Source organism: Cyprinodon tularosa, unplaced genomic scaffold (assembly GCF_016077235.1).
Source record: "Cyprinodon tularosa strain WSP-4 unplaced genomic scaffold, ASM1607723v1 ctg336, whole genome shotgun sequence".
NCBI classification, from domain to species: Eukaryota; Metazoa; Chordata; class Actinopteri; order Cyprinodontiformes; family Cyprinodontidae; genus Cyprinodon; species Cyprinodon tularosa.
This window is the reverse complement of record NW_024039048.1, coordinates 931,423-957,872: the sequence shown is the minus strand read 5'-3', so window position 1 is coordinate 957,872 and position 26,450 is coordinate 931,423. Positions and strand designations below refer to the sequence as shown.

The 26,450-nt window shown below is 37.0% G+C and overlaps 1 protein-coding gene across 6 annotated transcripts in view; it reads left to right on the top strand.

The window, feature by feature from the left end:
* Positions 1-26,450, top strand: part of anks1b (ankyrin repeat and sterile alpha motif domain containing 1B) — a 296,256-nt gene that overhangs the window by 233,138 nt on the left and 36,668 nt on the right. For all 6 annotated transcript variants that reach the window (XM_038294207.1, XM_038294206.1, XM_038294209.1 and 3 more), the window contains one exon: positions 1,443-1,595. In XM_038294207.1, the coding sequence (XP_038150135.1) occupies positions 1,443-1,595 (153 nt within the window). The remainder of the gene's footprint in view (positions 1-1,442; positions 1,596-26,450) is intronic.

Here is a 26,450-nt window from a genome sequence, read left to right as displayed (position 1 = left end):
TTAAAATACTAGAAAAACTATTAGGTAATTGCATTTTAATTGACACCAAATTATTTAGGTTATCTTTTGCTGCAAAATACATAAAATAAAAAATCGAAACTACTACAACTACTGCTTTCTCTGCATAAGCATGCTTATCAGGCATATGCAAGCAAACTTTGCAGGTTCTGTAAAAAAGTTGGGTGTCAACTTGCTTCATTTTGTGTTTTATTTTTTTTCACTTGCAATTACCCAGCACCATTATCGACCAAATAACATGCCAGGGATCATTCAGTCTACATTATGCAAGTCTTGTTTACTATAGATTGACAAGTAAAGTTGATTTTAATTTTCTCCATATTTTAAGTTAGTTAAGTTTGTTTATAAGGATCCAGAATATTGTGTGAGTTTAGAAAAATATGACATAGAAATGTAAATGTGCAAAAATCCTACCCTAAATGAAAATGTATGACTTACAGCAGTCGTTACTGCAATAAGTGTGCACAGTGAAATATTGAATGCATGAAAGTGAGGGATTCAAACTCAGTTCAAGGAGGAGTCAGATGAGCTCAGAGACAAACTTAGATCTCCAGTCAGCATTTTCTCTCCTCTGACTCACACTAAACTTTTCCAAAGAGCACAGAAGATGAAACCCTTTAACTCTGAGCTTTGGAGTCACACACATCCTGAATGTGAGGTGGAAGGTGTGGGAAGCTTGTTTAAAGCAAAACAAACTCTGGAGCTGTTTAGACTGTCAAAATAAAGAGGAATGAATTATTAATTATTCGCTTCGCTCCCAACTCCTTCTCACTGGATGGTAACCCCCTACTGTTAATGTCACATTCAGAGCTTTATCAAAACTGAAGCTTGTTTACTTGGTTTTACTATAAAAATGTAGAGTTTTTGCATTTTTTAGACTATGGTTTTTGAAAGTCTGTGGCAGAAACTCGAAACACACATGAAATGATTTAGGTTTGCACAGGAACACTGTGAAAACATTGCCAAGTATTTTATATAATGAGCAAATGTTCTTTTACATTAAAATTCATGTCAAATTAACTGTAAAGTCAGAAGGATTTTTAAAAATTCATCGTCATTTGCAATTTATCTTATAAAATTCGGTTTGATGGTAGTTCCCTTTCAATATTCCCTCGTACTGCTCTTATCTTGTGTATTAGGTTGAAGCTTTAATTACTTCAAAAGTGATTTAAGCAACCGTGTTTTGGCTGATGTCATGAATATAACAAAGTTTAAAGTCTGTTTTCAATAGCAGATTTTAGGTTGATCTTATTTTCATTTATATTCAGTACCATCAGCAGATCTCTGTTAAAGTGTTTTCATGCCATGGTGCTATAAACACCCTACTGTAATGTAGGAATTTTGCTAAATCTTTTGCTTTAGTGTCTTCTGAAATCTTGAGAAACGTTTTTGCCCTCCCTGTAAAACGTTCTTTCTTTTTAAAGGTGCGACCTGTGGGCTACGATGGAAACAACCCCACATCAGTGGCTGAGTGGCTGGAGTCTTTGGAGCTCGGCGATTACACCAAGTCCTTCCTGGTCAACGGTTACACCTCCATGGAACTGGTCAAGAAGATCTGGGAGATTGAGCTGATTAATGTAAGTTGAAATGTCTCTCAGAGAAAAAAACATCCTGGAGCCTCAAATACTTTGCTTTTATGGAGACTGGGGACAGAAAAAGAGTTTCTCTGCACTAATGGCTCTGCTGCATTATTAAAAACAGTCTGTCTGAAATAATCCAAAATGAAGCAAGTTTATAAAAGTGATATAAAAGGTTTGTTTCTCAGCTTTTGGTGGAATTTAGATCCAAGCTTCTTGTCAAAGAGGTTTGCATAGACTCAGGATTGGCATGGATGAAATGATGGTCTTTGGCCTTCAGTCACTGGATTTAACTGGTGCTTAGGATGGTTACATAATAGAATAAACAAATAACTGAACTTTATTGATCTCACATTGGAGAAATTTACCTCTGCATTTAATCCATGCCTTGGTTAAGGGTCTTGCACAGGGACCCAGAGTGGCAGTCTGTGGGAGTGGGGCTCGAACTCAGAACCTCAAGATTCCAAGCTCTATGCCCTAACCACTATGCTGCCACTCATCCAAGGTTTTTTTACTCCAGCAGCAGTTGACTGCAGATGAATTTCTCTTTTCCACAGAGTCCGTCATGCAAACTTTTTTTTTTTGTCTTCAGTAGACTTTCGCATTCTGTTGAAGAGGCTCCGTATAAAAACCTTTATATTCTCTGCCTTTCAACATGTCTTTAGTTTTTTATGGATGTTTAAAGATTACACTTCTGTGCAGTACTTGGTATCACCTTGGTTGTCATCAATTACGTTGTTAATAATGTTTGTAGGGTAAGGATATTTTTTACCTGTTGACCTAAGCTGATTGATTTTTTTAAATGTAATTCTTGTTGCCAACCTTGGGCTGTTTTGCTCTTTGCAACAGAAGATAGCAGTGTGTCTGAGTCAGGAGGGCTCTCTGCCCTACGTTTCACACTGTGCCTCCTTGGCCTGGGGTCTTTGTGTAGTCTGCATGGCTGCCTTGGAGTGATGCTTGAGGTCTTTAATCCCGGGGCCCCTGCAGCCTCTCAGAGCCGGGGCCGCCTCTCCTTTGCTGCTCTTGGTTGCTGTCTGTATTCTACCGTTAACACCACTCTAACAATTTTGCACCTCCAGGTGACAAACTCGCTAACCTACGCCCACTCAACACAAACACCCTTATTTCTACACATCCCCCCTCCCCCCCTTACTCACATAAACAAACCCACTCAGTGACACAAAGATAATCTAATTAGTTGTACAACACAGGCTCCTATTACATCAATATGGCCCGCCTACTTAATGCTAGATTCAGTCTTAGTTTCATAACATCAATCAAGCATTTTGTATTTCTTCCTCAGGTTTTTCAGAGCCAAGTTGCTCTGACACATGTAGGCAACCAGATTTTTGTATCTGAAATGATGCAACAAGAAAACATGGATAACAGATGTATAAATAATCAAATGCTGCAGAGGAGACTACATGCATCAGTATCTGTCGGTCCTTTTTGACTTATATTACAGTGAGCTGATCTGAAGATGACCTGTGTGAGAAGGATGCTGCGCAGTGCTGAATACCCACTGGGCATTTCTCATTAATGTGCATTGTGTGCTGACAATACAAACAGAGCAAGTGCAGCCTGGCTAGCCTGTCATTACCTTATAACGCTCTAGTTCTTTAGCGTTTTGCTGGTGATAAGCTGCTGCTGAATTGTCTCCTCTTGTGATCATTAGCACTCCTGCTGATAACCAGGTTTGTTGCCTGAGTTCTAATGATGTAGTTGGGATTTGTTATCCAGTGTTTACGACATGAAATCTTCACTGGAGCTGTGATTTACTGCAGCTTGATCTCATTTGATTGACGGGGCTTTTAATGCAGAACGTTTATCAAAATCATGCTGGATTGCAGGGCGCCTGCTCGGCTGATTTGACTGAGAGAGATGGAAAGCAGGGCTAGAAGTGGTGTTTTTCCTTCCCAGCAGTGGATAAAGTGATGAGTGATCAGCTGGAGGAGGTAGAGAGGGAGTTATATAAGCATGTGGGATGCAAGATGTTTCATGGCACTGGGGATATCGCCCACTCACTGCGCTGCTGCTGCTGTTTCTACTCCTCTGATGCATATGTGACATAGGAAAAGCGTTAATACATACTGTTTATATGTGAGATAATGATCTCATTTCTTAAACATGAATTCAGCTATACCCCAGTTCTCTGCTATGATGGGACACACATGAGCTGTAAAATCTGCACTAATAAATATGATTCCTGTAAATGGAATTGCATCTGTTCTGCAGCTAGAGGGTGCTCAAGTACACAGCATGGAAACAGGCTGTATGAATGGACAGTCGCCTCAGAAGATGTTCCAAACTGTTCTTAAAATGAAGAAAAACCTGCATAATGTAGCATTTAATGAAATCATTTCACTTTAGAAAAATTATTATGTTTGATATTAGATACAGATCGTGGCCAATTTTCCACACAAGGACCTTTAATGCTAAAATTCCTAGATTTCTTAATGAATTTAATTTTTGAATGAACAGTATAACAGCTTAAGGCAGGTATTTCTAGACGGATCAGGTTTTTAATGTAGAAAAGAGGATTTAATGGACTAAATGTGTTGAATAGAGAGAGGGACGAACAGCACAGTGTTTCCATTTCAAAGTTTCTTTTCCTTTTTCAGGCCTGGAAGATATAAATATCATATTCTGTACTTTTCTATAATATGTTTAAAGGTTGTAGAATTCATTTAATAAGGGTCAAAGTTTCTGAAGAATTCTGAAGAAAGACATTTATTAGGGATAAGCTATTAGGGTTCCTGTGTGTTATTCATTTAAATCAACACCAATAAAATGGGATAAAATAGCTTAAAATACAAGAGAGCTTTTGACTTCAGTAAAAACAACAAATCGACCAGTTTTACAGCCCCTTTTGTATTTCCTTATTCCTAGTAGTATGTAAAAACGTATCTGTTTCATTGGGCACACTTTAGCACTTGACGCCCATTTCTGCAAATATGCAACCAACCCTTTGTATTAGGTACATTCCGTAAATGCAAGTATTTAAACAGTCATTGTGGACCTAGAAACCTTTGGCAAGCTTGTTTCCCTTACAACAGGTTCCTAATGGTGAATGTTTTCATTGACCGTCATGAATTTTGTCAATAATTTTTAATATAACTATTATTTATTTTTGAAATAAGTAAAACTTTTAAAAATTTCAATTAAGCAACTAGTTAAAGGTAAAACACATATATGTAGTAAAATAAATAAATATATTTGGGCATCCAGCGGTTAAACTCACTGTCCTGCGGTTTAATGCTGCATAAAATAAAAATCCAGATAAGTCATTTTTTTTCTTAAAATAAGTGCATTTGTCTTGTATTGAGGAGGTAAGTGAGACACTTTGCCAATGGAACAACACAATTTACATTTAAAATAGGACAAACCAATCACTTTCTTTTCTTAAGTACATATTATCTAATTATCTTATTTAAGAGTAAAAAACAAATTCCTTTGGCAAATCATCTTATTTACCTACTCAAATTAAGGTTAAATACACTTAATTTAGGAAGTTTTTACGTATTTCTAGATTGTTTTTCCAACCTTATTTGTTCAGTTCCAGTCGTTCTTAACATCTTGATTATTTCCTCCTTTTGTATTTTCTTCATAGTTGTTTCCAGACTTATAAAGGTTATCTGCTCTGTTGGAATAATGTGTCCTCTGGTCTGTCCCATTGTAATGGCAAAGAGGATGTTAGGAGACGTTGTCATACTAAATAAAAAAAATATGGATTATCTGATGATCTTAGAAAGACAAAATACTGACTTTGAAATTTGCTTCAGCTTCCAAAATGAGGAAAAGATTCCTGATGAAATGTGTAGTTTGACAGTAAGATGGTGAGGCATTTTCCTGCACCTCTTAAACAGGGAAGGTTGTGTCAGAAGTTATTGGATAAAAATTCCCAGTTAAAACAGTTAAATATCTAATGATGATTAAGCTCTAAGACTTTAATGTAATTTAAGATAATCCTTCAGTAAAAACAAAAGTTGAAAAACATTTGTTTCATCACAAAAGGGAAAGATAAATTCTTCAGCTATGGACTGTAGATAAATGAAATACAGAAAGCCTTCTGTACTGTATATGTTTTCCAATATGTTCTCTTCTTATTGATTTTTTTACTTCTTGTGGGAACATGGGAATGTGTTTGTTTGGTGTCCAGAGTAAACTCCAACATCTGCACACTAGCTCAGGGTAAAGTAACTGGAGTAGCTCTGGGGTGATGGGGAGGTCACTGCTGTAAGTGAAGGAGATGTTGCAGAGAGATGTTGGCAGGACACAATATGATAAAGCTAAATCAGAGAAATTGTTTCCTGGAAAAGAAAAAAACTGAGAGAACGAGTCCTAAAAAATGAAATTTGGCTCTTGCTATCATGTAATTGCCAGGGGCAACAGATGCTGCAGCTTGCACGGACATGAGAGAAGACCCTGTTGTTGGAGCTGGAGCACAGCTCTGTGTGTGATTGGGCACATATGCTCTGTCCTGCTGTTTGGTGGATTAGGTTTAAAATGCTTCCCTCTCCAACACATTCACAGACAACATACAGTAATGCAGAGGGAGACGGTGCGCACCCCTCTGTTCGCCAGTTATCTACAGGCTGACAGCACATTGGAAACTTCATCACCTGGAATGTTTTAGGGGTCTTTATGGCTCCACTGGTTTTCTGACATTCATGCAGAGACATTTTTTCTGAAGTCCAAAGCCACAGGAAAGTTGAGCTTACCCATTTTTCTCAACTCAGTATTTTTCATTTTTACAATAGGGACTGTTTATAAGAATTATAAGCTTTATTTATTTATTTTTTAACAAACATCACAGTTAATATTCTAAAAACGATCTTTGCCTTTGAATTAACCTACTTCGCTACACCTATTAGATGAACAAATCAGCCTTTAATTAGATTTTAAACTCCCTTAGCCCCAATCATCAAGTCAATTATCGTTCAATTTGTTCAATTAACATATTCTGGTCATTTTTGTCCACCACTATACATAAATCAGACAATACACACGTCCCAAACGTATCCTTTTAATTTTCTCCTTAATTTTTGGTGAAATGACCTTCATTAAAATCCCTCTTTAATTGAAATCCACACTCAGAGGCAGTAGAAATAAGTTTAAAAATTTACAGCTTTCAAAGAAGTGCTTCTGCAGACTATTGTTTGTATATATTGACATTGGAAATATGTAGTCCTCATAAACCAATTTGTTTGTAAATGCTACAAAATAAAAAGTAAAATCTTAAATTTTAACCTTATGCAGTTGGAATATTGTCCCAGAATGCAGAAAATATTTAAAAGCAAAAGTCTGTAATAAAATGCTGATTTTTGCACACACTCTGTCTTTGTCACTTAAATAACATGCTTCTGTCATTTTTGCACATCTCTGGTGCTGCTGCTATTTTTTCACATATCCATTACTGTAAAAATGTCCACAGCTGTTTATTGATTATTTATTCTCCAGATACACAGTATTTATATTGTAAAAACACTGTGCAGTACAGTATTTTATTTATCTTAAATCTATCACTTGTTCTGTTATTTTTATACACTTTTTTAAGGTCCACATTTGTGTGACTATTTTTCTATAGTATTTTGCTGCTTTAACATCACAGTTTCCCCATTGTGGGACAATAAAAGAAATTTCTATTCTAAAATACGGGTTTGATGACTAATGAGGAGTACGTTTTCTCATGTTTAGCTGCTGATATTAATTTCATATTTTATTCATATAGGTGGTTTAAAACACTTACAGCTGAGCAGGATGTACTGTATGCTCAGAGCAATACCTTATTATTACATTTGGGGGAAAAGTTATATTTTGAATGTTCATTTTAACAGTGGTGTGTAAGACCTTTTATATCTACTCTACATTAATATCTTCTATCCTCTGAATGTAAATAATACCCTATATAAAGGTGAGTAAACAGTGAGCGTAGGGATGTTTGTGCTCAGTGAAGCTATTTTGGGAGCAGATCTGTCTTTGTGCTGCGTTTCAGAATTAGGCCATGCAAACTCAGGTCTAAACACATTTAACACCCACAGAGACTTCGGTGAATTTATCATTAGAGCACTAGAAAAAGATTTATGCGTCTGTAAAACCATACGACAAAGCACCCTTTTACTAGGTCAGATGATGTTATGTTATAACACGAATAAGAAATTGTGTTCCAAAGGTGTTTTACATATAGGATAAACCTATCCTGTCAAAGGATTAGTTAGAAAACCTTATTTTTAAATACCTTAATATAAAAAATATGCTTCTAAATGATACAAAATAAAACCTCAGAAGCAATATGTTAAAATCATATTTCAAAGAAAAGTATTCAAGTTTAAGTATGTATGTTTTAATAAAATCTTCTTTAAAGTGTAACTTAGCAATGCTGCACCAAATGATTAAGCTAAAAGCTGAATTTATTTAGAAAATGAAGGAATTTAGTTTATCTGAAAAGAAAACTCTTGAAATATGCCATTTATTATTAAATGTCTATTAATAATTAATAGCAGATCGGAACTGAAGTTGAGGCTTGTCTTTTAGATTGGGATTTTCAGCTCTGATTTTATATATATTACATCCTAATAGACTGCATTAGAACATTTCCCTTTAGATAGATAAACCAAACTAATTCATGAGCTGACCAGTCTGACAGAGCAGTGGATATTATTCTCCTTAAACTGAGTTTTTAAGAACGTTTTCTAAAGATGATCTAAGCAGAATTAATAAGTCAATTCCTTGCTTTTTAATTTTTTCACTGAACTATTCTAATAGTACCTATAAATAATTACTCAATTTTGGTAAAAGCATATAACCCAGCTGCTGATATCTCCTAATTTAAATACTGTTTGTCTGCATAATGATTTATATTTACTGGAAAAAAGTTGTAATTGCTGTTAAAACCAGGAAAGCTTACGGTCACACAGAGTAAATCTACCCATAATTTAATATTAAACTGGGGAACATGGGCTACTACCTCTTAAAAAAAATTGCCAGTGAAATTTAAGAGGCTGGGAAACTTTAAGGTGTGCAGAAATATATTTAGATTAATTACAATAATTTCCACTCTGAACATTGACGGATCTAAAGATATCTTGTCCCTCTGGCACTTTCACATTGAATAGCATTAGTTTACATAATGTATTGCATCCTGCAGTGCAGGAAGGCGAGTGCACATCGTGTTTGAATCCACATGGTGGAGCTGCTGCCTTTCAGTTCAGCCCAGACTTTGTCTAGAGGTGAGAAAGCAGGAAACAACTCCATCAGGAATCCAAATTGCTCTCATTTAAAGCAGGTCCTCTGGGAACCCAGAAGTGAGGCAATTACAAATGGATTTCATTTTGGAAAGATGCATTTATGGTGGTGTAGTGCAGGTAGTTTGAAGCCCTGAAGGAGCAATTCCACTAATGTTTTCCAGATGAGCGCCTCCTGGTATCAGCGAAGCCTTTAAGTGTCTGTTGTGTCCTCGGTTACCTGTGTGTTGTTAAAAATTGGTTTATCTATGGCTTTTTTTAAGTTTAAACCATCTCAAATCCTTCTTGTATTTAAACAGCTTTGCCAATCATTGTATTGAGAATGATTGCTTATTGAAATGGTTCATATTTAATTTAAGTGATTACAGATAAACTCTCAAAATCAAGACGACTTATAGTTGACTAATGGTTTTATTTTATTAGTTAGCTGTACTTTCTGTTTAGTGTCATTTTAAGTCATTTATGCTAAATGCAATGCAACAGAAAGGAGTCTGTTTGTTTGTTGTTTATTAGCCTGAAGTCTAATAAGGTTTAAAATCCTTCTATCAGCCAGCTGAATGGCAGTGCACAGTAACATGTCCTTGAAAAGCTCTGTTAATCTGCACCTTTTTGGCATCCCACTAAAATGATTTTCAACTTGGGGTTAGTTGACAAAAAAGGAGACAATCTGTGGCCAGTGTTGGGAACTTAGCTTTTAAAAAATACTTAGTTATGATTAACTTATGTAAATACTGCACTACCGGAGCAGCAAGCTACCAAACAAATTTAGTTTTTTCATCTAAAATATCAATGAATTTGAATGCATTTCCTGTTGTTGTAACTTAAGATGCAACTTTGAGTTAATTTATCAAACTTATATTTGATAATGTCAATTTCTTAATGTAATTGAAAACACAACTGGAAACATTAAACATAATTCCACATCACTTAAGTATGTTCGGTGGGACAAGCAAGTCAAACCACCTACTAGGCTGGACACACACTGTACAATATTTTCAATCATTACACGCAGCTACAGCTAAAACTGTACGACATTTTTGCAATGTTTAAAACTTAACAGCTCACGATGCATGTTCTTACACTGACGCTCTGATGCGATCTAACTGCTCACACTGTACGTCCAAAAACCACAAGTCGGACTCAGCACTGAGAGATGGTGCTGGTCAGACTCATCAATCTGGAAGAAGAAGAAGAACTCCCAATGAACAAGGCTCTGGTAAATTGGCTCATAGCCCTGCTTCAAAAGCAGGATTTGCTCACAAAAACCTTACAAGGGATGACTGGATTTCGACATGTTTGATTTTCTCCCAAATTTGTGATTCCTGATTGAGTGATGGTCATGAGAGGCTAATTGGCCCGCATTACCCCATGTTTACTACACGACAGAGTATGCGAGACGAGGCTGAAACTCGGCACCTTCCAAAAAATTCTTGCAAAACTGGAGGAAAGGCCTCAAAAGGGCAAAAAAAAAATCATACATTGTATTCCCACCAGGCTGAATTAATAATATAATCTTATTGATCTGATCATTATGTTTAGTTGTTTTATTAGGGGAACAACACAAACAGGATATTGTACAATTTGAGATGAATGCACATTTTCAGGCTTCAGCCATCTATAAAATAGGTATATTGCTTATAAATAATGAATTTTAAGCAATATAACAAAAAATTAAAAATACTTGCAGGTAAATAAAATGATAGCAGCAGTTAGGTGGATTGTACTCTCAGTATTTACTAGTGTTGCGCCGATGCCATTTTTTGGCCCCAATACCGATACCCGATACCTGGCTGTGCAGTATCGGCCGATACCGATACCATAATAATGTAAAATAATTACCATCATGGCTTTGTCAAGCTGCTGCCTACCTTTGTGAAGCAGGAAAAAATCTAATAAAAAGTGAATCCAGTAGAACTTTTTATTGCCTACCAGGAGTGGGTGACAATAGTTGAATAAACTTATGGATCTCAAAATGGTATCGGTGCCCTATTGGTTGGTACTCGCCGATACCGATACCACCATTTTAGGGCAGTATCGGGGCCCCGTCCGATACTGGTATCGGTATCGGTGCAACACTAGTATTTACCATAATGATTAATCCTGCAAGTTAATTAGGTGTAACACTGAAGAGATGAACTGCAATTTCTTGCAAAACGAAAAAGGCACCCAATTTTAAGCCTGTGTTGTTGAAGGGTGAGATGATGCGAGGTGCTTGATTACCTTAGAGTTGCTTGTAACCAATGTAATCTAGTCCTGATTGTCAGAGGAAACATACAAATCAAAAGATCATTTAGCTTCTAACATTAGTGGCATGAAATAGTCCAAGCTGTTATTAAATTTGTGGGTCGCCAGCATCACCATGCTTCTCTCTCATTGTTAGTCTCCCTATAGGGGACTCTTGCATCTCTGCATTTTACATGGCGTTCTAAACAGGGCTGGACATGGAGGCCATACTCACTAGCTACAATTTGCTGCTGGGAATTTATGTTTAATATGATTAAAGCAGAGTATGGTGTGCTAAAGTGCACCTCAATTAGATTTACAACTTTTAAAATGTAAACGACCTTTTTACACACTCGTATCACGGCTACATAAAATGTTTACTACAGGTCATTATCAGGTCCACAGTTCCAATAAGGAATATGTGAAATATGTAGTATACAAAGTAATAAAAAGTCTGCTTTCTTATTGCATCGTAAAAATAGAGCAGGGAGTACAGCATCAATTTAAAAGACAGAAACTATAATAAAACTGATCAGAATCACAGTTTTAATATTAAGGAAAAAAAATCTGAAGGGAAATCAGAATTCCTGGCTTATGTACATTATGGACCTAGATGGCCTTTTCTTTTTTTCCGGTCTTCCTTCATCGTTTAATCTTTAGGGTTTTCTTCTCGTCTGCACTTCAGATTGTTGGACACCTTTAAGCAACTCTACTATTTCAACACCAATTCAGAGCACATGGTCACCGGACTTCTGTCACCCTAGTGTCCCATTTCAATTAGTTTATTATTTCAGATGCTATCTGAGAAAATGCATCTAGAAGTCATCCCTCTAAAGGGGCTGTAATACCCACCAGGGCTTAAATTTACCTGCATTTTGTGGGTGTTAATGTCAAGCTGTGGTTGTAAATAGAAGAAAATCTGATCAATGTTGAAATTTTCAATGGCTCCGTGGTGATGCAGCATAAAATAAAGCCCTTATAATCATAGGGAAGTTAAATGTCAAATAATTCTGGCCTAAACATGTATATAAATGTAATCTTTATCAGACGATATTGCCCCAAAAGTTAGACAATTTCTATAAAAAAAAATAAATAAATAAATCCTGTCTTAAAATCTATATTGTTTATTTTTCCTGTTATCTTATGCAGGCCAGTTAGTTATACGTCAGCTTGTACAGCTAAATTCGGCCAATCATATTTCAACGGTCATCAATCAAATTTTTTCGGTCATGGCATCTTGATTCATATGTCGCAGCTAATATTCAGGTTAATATAAGAGTAATTTACTTTCCCATTGAGTTCCATCCCAGTGTTCATGGGGATGGATGTCTGTGTCTTCGGCAGGCGTAGAGCTAACACAACTGGCAGTGTTGCGAGGCAAGGGCTCAAACATGTACGGCTGTAAGCCTTCTACACCAAACCAAGCTCCTGGCGTCCTCTTCCACAACAACTTCGTCCCTGCTTTCGTTCTCCAAATGAAATATGTATGATGGAGGAGACTCATCCACGACCCCCGACACAAAACTCTCCTCCTCTTGCATGTTTCCACTGTCCATGGCGTTCCTTGACCGTGTCGTTTCTAAGTCACCAATTTAGTGCTACTTGGTCCCAATGGAATTTCCCATTCGGAACCTACTAGCACTCAGTTGGTAACTGGTTAGCAAGATGCTTTAGAGACATCGGCCACAATCAAACGTGTTTGCGAACTTTCCACCGCAACAGTCCCGCCCCCTTGATAAACGACCAATCACATTCACTTTATTCACTCGTGTAAAGTCGGCACCACTCGTGAGAATTCGGAAAGGCAACGGTTGGAACAGCTGCTTCCCTATGACTTTATAAATAAGATGACAGGCCAAAGGAATTTGGTTAGGTTATTCACTTGCCCTTCAATTTATGCATCAGGCGACCCCGATACATAAACTGATCGAATGTGGATTACAGCACGGCACAAATACAACCACCCCTACTATTCTTGTGAGCCAGAAACAAAAAGCATTTCTCTCCTCGAGCAAAATGTGCTTTTAAAAAGTGGCTTAAACTGATTGAGTTTTAGTAAAATGCATGTTAGTGTTTAAGGAGTTACTAAAATATAAACAATATATAGACAACAGCATTACTGAAAAGTAAACATCAGTATGTAACTGCATTACTCTCAACACTGTCCCTGCCTCGTTTTCATTCATCAGGGAAACTTGGTGTGGTAAACTGAACAAGCCATGAATGGGTTGATACGTTTTTGCAATCCAAACCATTTCCCATCTTTGGTCCAATTATTTCAGCAAAGATTTCCTTCTCCATGCCTTCCTTCATCTTAAAGGCTTGCAACTGTGCTCATGTTGTGTGGGTGTATGATTTTGTGATTCACCTACAGGGCCGGACTTGTACCTCCATCCCTCCTTTATCAAACCATTTAACCTCAGGAATCAAACAAAAAGACTTGAATGTCTATTGGAAAAAGACTAGAAAAACACTTTTGTTGTATGAGTAATCAAATCGAAATTGAAAACAGTAATCAGAGTTCAGTTTTTTTATGTCATCTTACTTGGTTGCCATGACAGCTACTAGTTACCATAGAGACAGTACCACTGGTATAAGTGATCTAAAACATGTTTGTGCGTGTGTCCACAGGGTTGCAATTTCTTGACAAGATTCCAGATCCTCTGTATGTGAGATTTCCTTGCCTATCACCTTTTTTGTCACCTCTCCAACTGGACAGATTGCCTCACATCCCATCATCAGATGGTTGGACTCGCAGGATTATATACCTTATATGTTTCACACCTAAATGCATCTAGAACTTCAGCTAGTTTGGTGCTCACATGTTTTTCCATGTAAAGGCGAATGATGGATAGTCAGTTGTAGCGTTTAACATCAGTTAAGGGTTAGGGTTTTCTCTAACAACTGCCAGGTATTTCACTGACAATTCTGTCTGAAGATCAGGATTGATCTCATTATCAACAAACCTTAATTATTGACTTAACTGGTTAATGAATGAAGACGGTGTTTAATACACATTTTTTCCATCCATAGAAGTCTGCAGACTATTGATGCCGCACCAAAGCAGTGACTCTTAATGATCTCTTTCTGTTTTTAAGGGTAGTTGGTTTGGTTCAACTTGGAGAAAAGGTGAAAAACTCAAATTTTAATGGGTTAACAAAAGACTATTAATGGCTATTTTAATTAAAACTGTGAACTTAAATATGTGTTGAAACAGGACAAAAATAATATGTGAGACAAACAGTATTCCTTTAGGATTTTAGCTGTAACCCTTTATTCTAAGGAACTTTATTTCATAGCAGGTACCAGCCTTAAAATGTGTCAATATTCTTGGGAGAATTATTCTGAATAGTTTTTATTCATGATTGTTGTGCACAAATGTCCTAACTTCTAAGTGCCAAGTCGGAACCTTGAAAATCTCATCTGGCTGTTTTGTCAATAAAACGCAAAGCATCTTTCTTTGGAATATAGATGCATAAAATGTAGATAAATACATCGTCATTGGCTGGTATTGTAATAACAGTAAGACTGTTTAATTAGTATATACCAAAAGTTTTCAGACTTGCTGCTGGTGTACAGTCATGTTGGGTATGATGGGTTACTTTGATCAAAGCTCCAACTTAAAAAGTAAATAGAATTTAGCATAAAATACTTGTTAAATAGATTTGTGAATCCTATCAACATATACTGGTGAGGCATGGTGACTTTTTCTCTTTTTTTGTCTGAATTTAAGCTTTTCCAAATGGGAACTAAATCCAACCATCCCTCTCTTCCTCTGTTTTCCAATGATCAAACTCATTGTTTCATCATATTCCTAATGCTTTACACTGATAAGAAATGTATGTTTCTTGTAGTAAATGTTTCCAAATGAAGTGCAGAAATGCTCTGAAGGTTGAAAGCCTGCGTTCCTAGATCTGTACTGAATTTTCCATTACAAAGATTTTGAAAGTAAAGGTTGGCGACTCAAGTGAATTTAAACTAATAAAGATCAGTACAGGTCCAGCATAAGCTGCAGTTAATGTGAAGTGTTGTCTGGTAAACTGGATATGTAGTCATGTTCTATATTTGCTTCAGTCTCCTAGATCATATAAGTAGACCCCGTATAGCTAGAAATAGCGAGAATGACGTCAACCGCCGTAGGCTGTCTTCCATCTGACATGATACTGTTATTATATACCTGTTCCCTTTAAACATGAACACATCCTTTTTAAACAGCATCACAGTGAAATTTTTTTTTTTTCTAACCTGGGATAATGCAATCTTTAGGGATGGAGGCAGAGATTAGAACAGCATGTTGGGAAATTAAACTCTGACGAAGTTCAAGCTTGAAGGAACATGGTAAAAGAATGTTGATGATGGGATAACAGGGAATTTTCAGCATTCTGAGGTAATTCCTGTACGTTGCCCAAGCATGTGTGCTCATAACGCAACTAAAAAATGAAAATGGAAAGAACTGAAGTCCCACTTAATTTCTTCAAGGAAGGCTAAAAAAAGGCTAATAATTTGCAGCTATTTGAGAATTTAACTTGGATGCTTAAAAAAAAAAAAAAAAAAAAAAAAAAAAGTTTAAGCTTAGCAGACTCAGATTAGTGAACGTTAGGGCCAGACGCTGAAACTTTTTTAGTTTTCCAATCAGTAAACGCACCATGCATAAGACTCAGTTTTTATATTTGTAAAAAATGTGCTAGATTTTATTCTAAGGAATCCAACCCTGTCAGTTATAGAGCATAGGGGATTAGGGAACGTAGGCCTGATATCTGAATATACTTTCTTTTTTTCCTTTTTTTTTTTTTTTACTGTTGTCAGACTAAAGGCTCCTTTAAATAGTTAAAATAATAAGTAAATTAATTATTTACCAGCTAGATATGTAGCTTTAAATGCTATGTTTTTCTTTCATATCTTTTTTAGTTTTCATGAAAAAAAAAATAAAATTATGATATGGAGCAGATTATACTTTGAAGTGTGCAAAAATAATTTGTGAGAGAGTTGTGGTTTTATTATCTTAATTTATTTTTAGATTCTGCTTCGTAGATACTTCAGTTCCAGCTCTTTACTAGGGAGACAGGTCTGTTTTTATAAAAGAAAATTCAAGTCATTGTTTATCAAATCGAATTGAGTTGTTGTTAAAATTAATGCTTCAGTATGTAAAAAAAAAAAAAAAGTTGTGTTGTACTTTTTAAAGAGAAATCTGTATTTACCATGGTTCCCTTTAGCGGCTTGTAGAATAATTAAAAAATCAGCCTTAACTATAATTATGTCCTTCGCCTGTTCAATCTGGAACATTTCAAAGTAAAAGCATTTAAGCTCAGCATGGTATGAGTCTAGAGTTTGGTTTAATTATAATCAAGAGTTGTTTGAATGTTTTAATTAGCTATGAATTGTTTGACATTTTCAAATCCAGTTAATCTGAATTATAATGAAAAGGATGGCTGGAGATTTATTTAACCCTCAAGCTGCTGTTTATCATATGCAGTGCTGCTGTAGAAGTGTTCATTACTTGAAATATTCCTGTGTTTGTCATAATTTTTTCTTTCAGATTATCTTATTTTTATGTCAGACACAGATAAGCTAAATAAAATGTGGGAATTTGTGAATTAATGGAAGGGAAAACTACCAAAAAAGCTTGGTTGCATGGGGGAAGATATGTCCTTCCTTGTTGAACTGTGAACACATAATATGTAGAATCCGAATATCACTGAAATAGAACCCACCAATCATCATGAAGTAGGTCAAGAGACACAAAGAAATTCAACCACAGTCACTGAAGTTTATCTGTGTAGGAAGGGATATGAAGCCATTTTCAAGGCTTTCTCTGTTTGTGGATAAGCAGTTATCCACAAACAGAGAAAACTTGGAACAGAGCTAAACTTCCACTTTCAGCATTACTCCATCAATTTAGACCTAGAGATCAGGAATATGTTTGTCATAAAGCAGTACAAGAATGATCCAAACAGCAATAGCTTAAAAAAATAAAATAAAATAAGGTTTTAGAGAGGATTGTCAATCCAAATAACCTTAGATTTTCCCTTCTCACACCTTCCTATGTTGCTTAATTAAAACAAAACTGCAAAGAAAAGTGGGGCACAGTCCTCCTGTACGACCTGAAAAAACTTATTTTAAGCTGTTGCTGCCAAGGATGGGACAATCCCTTTTTAGAGTAACTTTTTTTTACATGTCCAGTGTGGTTTGAAAAGCTTATTTTTTCATGATAAAAAGAGAATCAGGAACTGTTTCTTGCACTATTTGGGGATAAAAAATATCTAAAATTTGAGACACACACAAAAAAAATCAAACAACAGATTTAATCTTTAAGGAGGTAAATGGTTTTTCCCAGCTCAGGTATTCCAATTTAACATCAATAAAGCTCCCAAATGTTTATGGTTTTAATGTTGCTGAACTCTTTCTACTCGGCACACAAAACAGATGAGCTACCACTCCTTGCGAGCACGAGCTTGCCTCAGTCAAAGCTCAGTGTCTCCATAGTGATCGTCTAGCGAGGAGGAGGGTGAATGTAAACCTAGTAGAAAGAGAGAGCGCGGGGAGAGGGATTGTGCGTGCAGCAGAGAGAGAAAGCAAGAGCTCAGGCAGAGACATGTAAGAGATGTAGCCCTGCTGCCGCAAGCTGAAGAAAGAGGAGGAGTTGTTGAGCACTGGAGATCTGCAGAGAGGAGTGAGAGAAAGGAAGACAAAGCTGGTGGTGAGGAGGCGAGGAGTAAAGATAGGACAGAGTGGATAAGGGAGAGAAGAGAGGGAGAAAAAACAAACACTTGTCCTGCACGGCAACAAAGCAGCGGTCAGGAGGAAATAAGAGGAGGGAAGTGAACTGCTGCTCAGCTTTCGTCAAGAAGGAGAAGAGGTAGGCTGGTTGGGATAAGATGGGAAACGGGGATAACATAGAGCTGTGACAACCAGATACTGTTAATCTAGATACTGCTTCTTGTTTCATTTGTCTTTAATCTCTTTCCTCATTGAGGCTGAGATGATTACAACACCAAACTGGTCCAGGGCACTCAGCCTCCACAGCTGACTGGGCTAATTTACTGACTGTGCATTCAAGTGGTGGTGTGCTTTAGTACTATGCAGGGTTTGCATTGAAATATCAATGCTTAGATGTTGGCTTTATGATGCAATAATCCATCACTGCACAAGTTTTTGCTCTTCGTCTCCTGCTGATAAATTTCAGGACTTCTTAATTATTCAATGGGCTGTTCTCATGGACAGGAAATCCTGCTGTTTCTCTAATAGTTCAGTGATACATATTTCAGAGCGGCGGGCTACACTTTAATATCTGCCTTTGTTGTTAGACTTTAGATTTAAGCTGTAATGCTTACAGAATGTGCTTTTTTTAAATTATTATTTAAAAATAGCCATGTTAGCCTTCAAAGCAGTTAACAATATAAAAAAAAAACCCATAACACTAAGGTTGAATCTACTTGTGTTTGTTTGTTCTACCAAGATATGCATGGATTCAATAAATTCTAACCAACAATATAGTCAAGGTAAATAACATTTTCTATGTAATTATAATAGTTTGTTATGAGGCGTATTTAAATCAGATGAGCTCATAGAGTTCAGTCTATAGGTCACAGGGGGACATTTTACTTTATCTGTTATAAAACAAAGAATTTCACTTTTTTTAGCCTGTATGAACATGTTCTATAAAGTTATGAAAGTGAACAAAGCAACACTGAAGTTAGAGAGTAAAGGAAAGTACAGTTGGTCCTTTTGGGAGGTGAATAAAGGGAAGGATGAGACACGTCCCAGCAGGAGGAAGGAAAGGGAGACATTTTTCACTCAGCCAGCTGTTGAGAAACACACCAGTGAGGTGAAAACATAGCAGATTATCAGAGAGATTTTTTTTTTCCAGTAGTTTTCAGGATGATTTAAAAGGCATCCTGGGACACAGATTTTCTGGGTCTGATTTGTCAACACTGTCAGCTTCTTTAAACCGCTTTGATCTGACCTCATTTATAGTAGGTCTCAAAAATTCCATATAAACTCTTCCTTATTTACTCCTCTCAAATAGCAATGTATATTATTGCACGTCAAACCTACACATAGTAGCTTATCCATGCTGTCAATAAGTTTTCTTTCCTATTTTTTGTATTTTATGATAAAAAATAGTTTTTCTATGATTCACAGATAATCCTGAAGTTCTTTGCAGCAGCATCACCCTGCATAGACTTTACAAGTGACCATATGGCCACAACATGCCTCTCATTAACCTTCTAATGTACAGTACCTTTCCCCTTTTCCAGCATAAAATTTTGCTTGTAATGTATGTTTAATGCTTCACTGACTCTGACTGCAAGCAGCTGCTGAATGTACGCTGCAGAACCACCACATAGTAAATATCTTCCAACTAAACCCCCTTTTGCTTTTCAAAAAATGCACCAAAATGACAGCATAGAAGTTGAAATTAAAGCTTCCATTGAAAAAGGTTTTAGAGACCACACTAACTGGCTTTTGCTTTTTTGTGGATTGACCATAAAGGTTAAACTCTGATGCTTTAGGTTTTGGTTAGTTTTGTGCTTTTCTAAATACACTGAAGCACATGCACAGCTTAGCACCCTAGGGGAGCTTTTCCTGCTTCCCTGCAGTGTGGCAATTGGATCCAGTGTGGGGCTTTGAAGCATTTATTAACCCAGGGAACTATCATAGACCATTTCCTTCAATCTTACTGGGAATTCATGAGCTCATCTGTATACAGTATGGTGCCCGCTTTAAGATCTCTCCTTGCAGTGAAGATCCTGCAGCATTCGGCTCTGTTTGTGCGCACACTCGTATTATACACTCAAACACACACGGTCTGTTCTTCAAGTCATAGTTACAGTTCTCGTGCTATTAATGGAGATATATCTGTCTCCATGTAGGCAGACTTATTAACAGCCAGATTTCATTGGCTGTCTGTTCTAGCAGCAGTCAAACAACCCATCCCATTGGTTCCTGCGGCATATTTTTTACACATTTACCCCTAACTTCCCTCTGGTTGCTAAGAAACCAGCAGTCTCTAGTTTCCCATCAGTAATCTTCACTAGAATGATGTATATCTGTGAGCTTTTAACTTGTATATTTGGATTGTTTGCTTAATGCATGCCCCTTTAGCAGCAGCTGCAGTGGAATATCGGGACAAAGTGTGAAGATCATTGTCATGAGGTTAAACAAGCTTAGCGCTGCTTTTCTTCAGGGGGATATATGTTGTCTTGGAGCTTTTGTGTGCGGTAACTTGTGAGAACAGACGAATCAATACTAATCATTCCAGCCGGAAGGCTCCAAGGAACAATAAGAAAAGGAACGAGAGGGAGCGTGGCTGTGATTAAGCATTTAGAGTCGGGGAAATGTCAATAACTGGGGTAAGAAATGAGACAAGTATTGTTTCTGTAAATTAGTTTTATTAATACACAACTAATAAGTAGAAAAAAACAATCTGATCAATGCTTTTCTACAGACATAAAATACTCGTTTTAATCTTATCTAAGGTTTTAGAAGTTTTGTATTATTCAAAATATATATAATTAAATAATTTTGTACAACACAGAAAAATAAAGACTTTCCCTTTGAATTTCAGAGCATAGTTCTAAAACTTATGCAGGATTCTGGGAGGTTATACGTCTCAGATAGAAACAATCTAGATTCACATGAACATCTTTCAGTTCATAACCCCAAACTCAGAGATTTAAACCCACTCGTCATTCATGAAGATTTATCTTGAAACTCACTTCTATCCAACTGTTTATTTTTTAGGGTGACACATTTTGATTTTGAAAGGATTCTGACAGACTTCTCGGAGGTTAATGGACATGCGTTATTATAGCTAAATGGTAAAAAAAAAAAGAACTCCTGTAGTAAAACAAAATCTGTAACTTATACAAAATCAAATAATGTTCAGAATATGACCTCTTCTGTATTAGAAAATACAGTTTCAACAAATTACCTCGTTACAGCATCCAGATCTAACAAAGTACTCTGTCAATTTTGCAGAGTAGCTCTCAACTCGCACAGCTTTTTTATGTTTTTCAGTGTCTATGTGAGCTTTTAAATGTCCAGCACCTTAATTAGAGACTAATAGGAAAAGTCCGATCAGCAAGGAATAATCAATGGATCATTATCTATAGCTAAAACTAATACGCACTCATTGATTTAATGAATTTAGCATTAATCAGTAAAAACATAAGAACAATAATTTTCTTCGTGAACACCGAGTCCGGGACTGGCTATTTCTGCCCAAATATAGTAACACCTCACTCCTGACATCTTCTGGTAGTGACGGTGCAGTTAGCCTAGTGCCATTCTCCCCGCTTTACAAGCAAAATCAATGGGAATTACTTGACACATCTGCAATCAACAGCAAATATTTTAGATTTTGAGAGGACTTCACCATTGAAATTCGTTGGACTATAGTTAACAGACAATACACACGTGCATGACGGTTGGATGTTGTAATTCATTGGGTAAAACTGAAAAACAAATTTGTTACATCACCTTTCCAATTCATGATCCTTCATGGACAGGTTACTGCCGTCCTGGTCGTTAGATTGCCAACTTCAAGAGGGAGGATTTGCCGTTGAACTTCTGGCCAGAGAAATTACACGTAATATGTAGCCAACATTTCAAAAAGGAACGTTTTCAAGATGACTTGAACAATAGCGTATTGTGAAAAACACCAGATACAGCACTGGGACTTGCTCAACAGCCGATACTGCACCGTGACCTCACAAACCAGTAGGTGGCAGTAGTGTTCTTTGACAAACAGGGATGTCTCCAGTAAAGCACATTCAAATGAAATCACTCTCAATTAAAAACACATCATTTTTTGAACAGTATGTAATAATTTAATATCTCAAGTACTTTCAGACATTTCAATTCTGAATATGACCGGACTTTTCCTTTAAAAATAAGTGCCAGTTTTGCACACGGTGCATTCGGCCTTCCACTTGTGGCGAATGGGACGGTACATGCAAAAATTTTTTTTTGCAGTTCATCTGTGAAGCCGCACTTTCGCATTTTGTGTCCGATGTTGGTTGCTCTGCTACCTTTGTGTGTGAGAATTACTTCGGACAACAAAGTACCGTAGTATTCTGTGCAACGCGCCAATCGATTTAAGAAAACGATTATAGTACCATGAAACATCATGAAAACTTGACGTGTTCATGAATTTATGATCCCCCTCCAGACGCCTGGGACATAATGTAAAAAGTGGACATTTGGTCACCCTAGTTTATCGCACTGTTCAGAGATATCTATAGTTTGATAGCAGTTCATTCATTCATTCGCACAAGAAAACTGTTTAATTCTAGCTCTCCAATGCCAGTGTCTTCCATGTTTTAGATAAATCCTCTCTCCATCAATCATGAATAATAAACGAATGACCTCCTTAATAAATGACCTCCTTAATATGTTATAAGGTTCTGCAGAGGCCTGATAGTGAACCGTTTATTGAAGTTTATTGACTACTCTTTAAGGCTGGATTGAACAGTCCTGATCTTTCTAACGGTACATATGGTATTCTGATTATAGTCATTTTGCTTCTTTTTTTTTTTTTTTTTTTTTTTTTTTAATCTTTTTATTAGGTTTTAACGTCAAAATACAAAGTGTGCAAAAATATAAGAACAAGATATGTAGACTTTTTTTCTATAACAGAACCGAACATAAGTCGTACAGTACACATGGATAAGCCTTCCCAAATAGTGAGACAAAAAAAAAAAAGGGGGGGGGAAGGATTTAAGAAAAAAAGTGCATCAATGGGTATTAATGACAGAATAAATAATTTGATAAATAATATGATAATGCAAATAGAAAGGTCAGGCAAAAGGAAAACTTAGTTGGGCACCATACGGGACGGCAATGTCTGAATAAAATCAAAAAACGGTTGCCAAATCTTTAAAAATTTAGTTGTGGAACCTCGTAGGGTAAATTTAATCTTATCAAGTTTACTAAAGTGTAAAGCATCTTTAATCCAGATTTCAAATGAGGGAGGTGAAGCTGATTTCCAGCACAGCAATATTCTACGCCTCGCCAACAGAGTGAGAAATGACACCAGATCAGCCTTAAGTCTTGACAAAGAAACCATCTCATAAAGTACACCAAACAATGCAGTTAAGGGATCAGGCTGGATGGACATATGAACTACTTCAGACAAGGCTGCAAAAATGTTTGTCCAATATTGCTTGAGTGATGGGCATGACCAAAACATATGGATCAGTGAGGCAGGTGTTTGATGGCAACGATCACACTCCAGGCTAACGTTTGGGTATATTTTAGAAAGCCTGGCCTTAGTCCAGTGAGTGCGATGCAGGACCCTACACTGAATTAGTCCATGTCTGGCACACAGTGACGAACCATGTACACGGTAAAGGATTTTATCCCACAAGTCATCTGAAAACAGAAAACCCAAGTCCTCCTCCCATGCCGCTTTGATTGAGAGAATTGGGGACTCACGAAGACAGCACAATCTCTCATACAAACATGAAATAAGACCCTTTTTCGGTGGGGGAGGTGACAAAAGTATATCCAAATCATTCACAGGAGGTTTAGAGGGAAAGAGAGAAGTTTTTTCCTTAAAATAACTTCGGACCTGTAGGTAACGAAAAAAGTGGCTCTTTGGGAGGTCAAATTTTGCAGAAAGCTGATCGAAGGAGACGAATGTACCCTCCTCATAGAGGTCACCAAAGCTTTTGATACCATGAGAGAACCAAATGGAGAAAGCACTATCCATCATAGAGGGCCGGAATAAAGGGTTCTTAAAGATAGGAGATTGTAAAGAAAAAAAGTTTAATTTAAAATAGCGGCGGAACTGAAACCAAATTTTCAGAGTCACCCTCACCATTTTGTTGTTTGGAATTTCAGCACCTGATAGCAATTTGGGAGCATAAACTAAAGCAGACAAGGACGATCGTATACAGGATGAGGTTTCCAAATCCAACCAAGCCGGGGCACTGTCAAAATCATTTGCCTTTAACCAATAATTAAGAATTCTAATATTGGATGCCCAATAATAAAACATAAAGTCCGGCCATGCCATTCCACCCATACTTTTTGGTCTCCTAAGATATGATTTACGAATTCTAGAGGGTTTATGATCCCAAATAAATCTAGTGATGATTTGGTCCAGTTTGCTAAAGAAAGAAACGGGGATAAAAACAGGGACACACTGAAAGAGAAAAGAAAACTTGGGAAGCACGTTCATTTTAATCGCATTAATTCTCCCAGCAACAGATAAATGAAGCAAAGACCATCTATCTAGGTCTTGTTTGACCTTGTCCACCAACGGCTCAAAATTAAATTTAAAAAGTTCGCAAAATTTACTTTTGACCTTAACCCCTAAATAAGTAAAACCATCAAGGGCAACCTTAAATGGGAGAGAAGCAAGTGAATATTTTCGAGCCACCGAATTCAATGGAAAAATTTCACTTTTGCCAAGGTTTAGTTTATAGCCAGAGACGCGGCTAAATTGGTCAAGAGTTGAAAGTACAATAGGGACTGAAGAGGCTGGTTTAGAAATATAGAGAAGCAAGTCGTCGGCGTACAAGGAAAGCCGTTGTTCAATGCCTGATCTTGTGACCCCACTTAAATGTATATTGGATCTAAGTGAGATGGCCAATGGCTCTATAGCTATTGCAAAAAGTAATGGGGACATGGGACACCCCTGTCTAGTGCCTCTGAAAAGAGGAAAGTATTTAGAATAAATGGAATTTGTTTTGACAGAGGCCAGCGGGGAGGTGTATAAGAGCTTTATCCATGAAATAAACTTATTACCAAATCCAAAACGTCGAAGTACATAAAAAAGGTAACCCCACTCCACTCTGTCAAACGCCTTCTCCGCATCAAGACTAATCACAAATTCAGCTTCACAAGAATCTGTGGGGTTATAGAGCACATTAAATAACCGTCTAACATTGGAGAAGGCATATCTCCCCTTAATAAATCCAGTCTGGTCAGGACTGATCAAAGACGGCAAGACAGTTTCTAAACGGAGGGCTAAAAGTTTGGCGAGAATTTTATAGTCAACATTTAAAAGGGAAATTGGGCGATAGGAGCCACAAGACAAAGGATCTTTATCCTTCTTCAGGATCACAGAAATAGAAGCCTGTAACAAGGATGGTGGGAGAGTTCCATTTTCAAATGAGTGCCTAAACATGTTCAGCAGGAGGGGAGCCAATTTAAGACTGAATTTTTTATAAAATTCGACAGGAAATCCATCCTGTCCTGGGCATTTTGAACTTTGCATAATATTAAGAGCACGTAGAACTTCTTTTACTGTCAAGGGCTCTTCCATTTTAAGACTATAAGTTCGATCTAGTACAGGAAAAACAAGGTTATCACAGAAAGAGTCCAGAGACAAAATATCAAATGGACATTCAGACACGTATAATGACGAATAAAATTCTTGGAACTGGTTATTAATTATTTGTGGATCCGAAGAAATGCGATTGTGAGTTTTGATCTGTGGGATAAAATGTTTTGTTGACGCGTTACGAAGTTGGTGAGAAAGTAATTTACTGGCCTTGTCACCATATTCATATTGGGCGTGCTGCGACTTCAAAAGCATCTCCTCCACTTGTACTGATGCCAATCGGTCAAACTCTGCCTGTAAAGACAACCTAAAATTGTATGCCTCGGGTGAAGGGGAAGCTGCGTATAGTTCATCCAACTGCAGAATTCGAGTTGTAAGTTCTGACAACCTTGCCTTTCTCTGTTTAGTTTCGAAACTACTGTAGGATATAATCTGTCCTCGTATAAAAGCCTTAAAAGTCTCCCACAAGAGAGAGGGTGATGTACCTGGAGTATCATTTGTAGCAATGAAGAAGTCTATTTTTGAAGTAACAAAGGCAACAAACTTATCATCAGACAGCAGACGTGTGTTTAAGCGCCAAGGAACAACAGAAGGAGAACCACCTCCCAACACCAGGTCCAATGTCACAGGAGCATGATCTGAAATTACAATGGCATTGTGAGAACAAGACCGGATATGCGGTATCAGACGGCTGTCCAAAAGAATGTAATCAATACGAGTGTATGTATGGTGAACTGGGGAGAAAAATGTATATTCTTTACGAGTAGGGTTAAGAAAGCGCCAGGCATCAATAACTGAGAATTCTTTAAGAAAATTATTAACAACTTTGGAAGAGTGTGATTGTCTGTTAATATTGTTTGATGACCGGTCCAAAGGGCCCAGCCAACAGTTCAAATCGCCAGCCAAGATAAGAAAATGTGAAGATAAATCTGGAATCTTGGTGAAAAAGGAATTAAAAAAATTATAATCGTCCCAATTCGGTGCGTACACATTAGCCAAAACTAATTTTGTATTAAAGATGCTCCCACAAACAATAATGTATCTACCATTAGGATCAGTAATAATGTTAGAAGATACAAATGGTACTGATTTGTG